Raw genomic sequence first — 3,878 nt, forward strand, 5'->3', positions numbered from 1 at the left:
CTGATGAGCGTTGGATAATATTTTCGAGTAAAATATCTGCTTCAGAGATTAATGCTTAGATAAAGTGATATGGACACATTTGAAAAACTACAAGTCAAGAAGCATTTTAAAAATTCAGAAAGATAATGAACTGCATTATATATAGATATATATCATACATATTTGGTTAAAATACATTGGCCTTTGGAAAGATTAACGGATCGAAGGACGTTAAAGAAAATATATCACTTTTGTTGCATTAGATGAAACTGCAGTTCCAATTTTTAACACGCCTCCCTTTGCAAGCACCTCTGAACACGCATCCTGCAGAGTGTGGAGCTGCTAGGTGAACTTTCACCTTACGCACACAAGCAGAACAGAGCAGAGTTCAGTTTGCACAAACTCTGTCCCTGCTGCTCATTGCAAACACGCAGCAGCAGCAACAGCAGCAGCAGCAGCAGGAATGGCAGAATCTGGCAGGATCCTGATCAAAGGGGGGAAAGTTGTAAACGAGGACTGTTCCACCATCAGCGACGTTTACATCGAAAATGGGAAAATAGTGGAAGTTGGGCCGAACCTCCAGGTCCCAGCCGGAGTGCGAGTGATTAACGCCACAGGCAAGCTGGTGATCCCGGGCGGGATAGATACACACACACACATGGAGCTGGCGTTCATGGGGACCAAGGCTGTGGACGATTTCCACATTGGGACCAAGGTGCAGTATCGGTTCAATATCACACACAAAAAGTAAAATCAGAGAAATAAAGTTGGGCATGCAAAAACTCAGTTCCTCTTTAAAACTACAATATGTAAAAAATCTTATGGAATTAGTTGGGGTTTTTTGTTTGTTTTGTTATTTACATATGTGTTAAAACTATCACTATGTTGTGATAGTATAATATGAAACAAGTAATCAGAAAAAAAACAAAATCAAGCATATAAAAGTCTGATGTTAACTGGTTTTGGAGGCTGCGTGATGTCGGGGCATTTTTCTCCACCATTGATGAGATGCGTGCCTTTTCCATGATGCAACATTTGATTGGATCTCACCAGGCTCACTTATGAAATATATGAATGTGAATCTTCTCAGCCCGTAAAAAGTGTTTGCATCAAACCAGCAGAGTCTAATGTCTGCCACTCTTTCTGATGGCTGCTATCCATTACAGTCTTCTGTAATGTTTGCGTTGGAATTAGTTTAGTTTCCATCCTCGTCTGTGCAGCTGACCACGGAAACGCCATGCGACCATTTTTACAGTGACATCAACTAAATAAAAGTGATAATAGGCTAGCAACTGTTGGTTTGTTGACTGTCTTTACAGACGTTAACAGGCTTGTTTTGACGTCTCTGATGGTGGAGTGGGCCGTGCTCTCAGGAATGTGACGTGACACACAAAGGATCAAATAGTTTCTTTTCCGGTATCAGGAGCCCAGCAAAACAAAGTGGAGGGATCAGATGTTTTGTGATCAATTCATCTCTTGAGTGTAGCTATTCTTGCTTCCTCCTCTGTGGTAACGTTTGCCTCTCCTCAGGCCGCTCTGGCCGGAGGGACCACAATGATCTTGGACTTCGTCATCCCCCAAAAGGGGAAGTCTCTGCTCGAGGCCTATGACGCTTGGCGTAGGACAGCCGATGCCAAGGTTTGCTGTGACTACTCTCTGCATGTCGCTGTCACGTGGTGGAGCGATGAGGTGAAGGCGCAGTCTTCTGCTGTTGCATTACTTTTGTCAAAAGAGGCGAAACTCCAAACGTCCTGCTGTCTCCTCTGAGCTGTTGCTTTTCTTTAAATAAAATGCAGGTCAAGAAAGAGATGGAAACTCTTGCCAAAGAAAAGGGAGTGAACTCCTTCAAGATGTTCATGGCCTATAAGGATGTGTTTATGCTTCAGGACGCTGAGCTATACGCCGCCTTCGCCCAGTGTAAAGAGATTGGAGCTGTAGCTCAAGTTCATGCTGAAAATGGAGATTTGATCGCAGAGGTTTGTATCATTTTTTTTTTAATTGCCATTTGTTCCAAGAAGTTTTAGTGTTTTGCTGTTCCAATTATTTTCATGGGGGATTTTTGTCCAATTTTAAAAGGCAGTTACTCGTAAAATAAAAACATCGACTGTTTCCACTCTTAATTCCACTGTGTTAGACTCCATAATAAAATCTTTCCCATAACAATATGAACTGATTTCACATCAGACGTTTGCTTGACTTCTGAAAGTGATTCCAGTGCAACGACATCAATACAGCGGCGGGTTAGGGTTGTTGTAGATACAAAAAAACAAAAAGGAGTAAACTTCTGCCAAAAAGAAATCTGTGAAATTTTCAAGGAAATTTTTTTTTTAAATTCTGAGTTAGAAAAGTCAAAGGTTTGACCAGTTTTTGACTTTTCAAGCTCAAAAAATTCTTTGTGTATTTTAGGACATTTCTAAGATTGATATAAATATTTCTGCGTTTACGCCTCTTTTTCTTTTCTCTCCATCTACAACGGCCCTAATACGTCCAACGTCATACATGCCTGGCCAGATGTAGCTGTGAGTTAATGTTTGACCGTAGTGGCAGCTCGGTTTCAACTACAGAGAAAACAACAAGGGTAGAAACTATAGTGGAAAATTCAGCTAAATTCACAAAAGTCTGATTCCAGCACAGCGTTGAATCTTCTATGTGAAAGGATGCACATACACAATAAAAGCACTCAGGAAAACAGCTACATAAAAATTCTCCAAATTATTTTTTTGTGGGTCAGTAAAAGACATTTCAACTGCCTTCATTCTAACTTCAATGCTGTGAGAGAAAACTGATTTGCATCAGAACCAGAACCTGCTGCTTCTTATTGCAGAGATCTGCACAGGGTCATTTAGATCTTGTTTTTCTATCAATTCACCACCAGGGGGAAGCAAATGCTAGAGAAGCTGTCTGCATCACGGTGAAGAGGAAATAAAAAGCTGAGCAGAAATTTGATTAGCTATTGATGATCAACAGTTTTTAGGAATTTGAATTTTAAATTCAAAATTTTTATTCATGCTATACTGTTTTGCAATGTGGGAAATAAAAGGCCTTCAAAGGGCCAGTCATTTCCCTGCATCAGACTTCAATGTGTTTCATTATAATTTAATAAATCTGCCAGATAAACACAAAGTTGTTGTGAATCAGAAGGAAAATGGCTGAAGTTTTATTTCGACTTCAAATTAACGTGGGTCCAATCACTGATTTAGTGACGTTTGGTTGCATTGGGTTTGTATATTAGGGATATCAGCGTAACAGAGCAAAATGTAAAATAATGCATCATTTTATTCCACTTCACAATTATGCTCTACATTGTGTTGATCCATCACAAAAAATCCTAACAAAAGAACATGAAGGTTTGTGTTTGGACAAAGTTCATGGGGTATAAACACTTTTAGAAGGCCCTGCTTTTCTTTTGCTCTTCATTCTGCCTGTGTTGCGTCTGTTCTATGCTGGGACCCCGCAGGGGGCCAAGAAGATGCTGTCCATGGGAATCAGGGGGCCTGAAGGTCATGAACTCTGTCGGCCAGAGGAGGTGGAGGCCGAGGCCACGCAGCGAGCGATCACCATCGCCCACGCTGTCAACTGCCCGCTCTACGTGGTCCATGTCATGAGCAAATCTGCTGCCAAGGTGGTGGCTGATGCACGCAGGGACGGTGAGCAGGGGGGGGGGGCACCGCCACCAGGGCCGTGTCTAGACTAGGCAGGGGCCGCAAGCCATCGACATGTTGCATGTTATTGTTCGCATTCAGAAACTTTGCACAACAATGCTTTCTGTCTCGGCTACGCTACACGCAGACTTGCTGCCATAGCAACCGACTGACAACAGCATCAAAATTCATCACTAAAATCATGCAGACGTTTCACACTTAGAAGACAACATTCACTCCTTTACAGTATCAGGGTTT

The 3,878-nt window shown here is 41.9% G+C and overlaps 1 protein-coding gene across 1 annotated transcript in view; it reads left to right on the forward strand.

Moving 5' to 3' along the window:
- The first annotated feature begins 397 nt into the window (after window positions 1-397).
- Window positions 398-3,878, forward strand: part of dpys (dihydropyrimidinase) — a 12,050-nt gene continuing 8,569 nt past the window's right edge. The window contains exons 1-4 of the mRNA XM_055042204.1: window positions 398-694; window positions 1,510-1,668; window positions 1,776-1,955; window positions 3,437-3,626. Coding sequence (XP_054898179.1) covers window positions 443-694; window positions 1,510-1,668; window positions 1,776-1,955; window positions 3,437-3,626 — 781 coding nt within the window. The 5' untranslated portion in view covers window positions 398-442. The remainder of the gene's footprint in view (window positions 695-1,509; window positions 1,669-1,775; window positions 1,956-3,436; window positions 3,627-3,878) is intronic.

The sequence above is a fragment of the Poeciliopsis prolifica genome, unplaced genomic scaffold (genome assembly GCF_027474105.1).
Source record: "Poeciliopsis prolifica strain line A6 unplaced genomic scaffold, Auburn_PproV2 SCAFFOLD017, whole genome shotgun sequence".
NCBI classification, from domain to species: domain Eukaryota; kingdom Metazoa; phylum Chordata; class Actinopteri; order Cyprinodontiformes; family Poeciliidae; genus Poeciliopsis; species Poeciliopsis prolifica.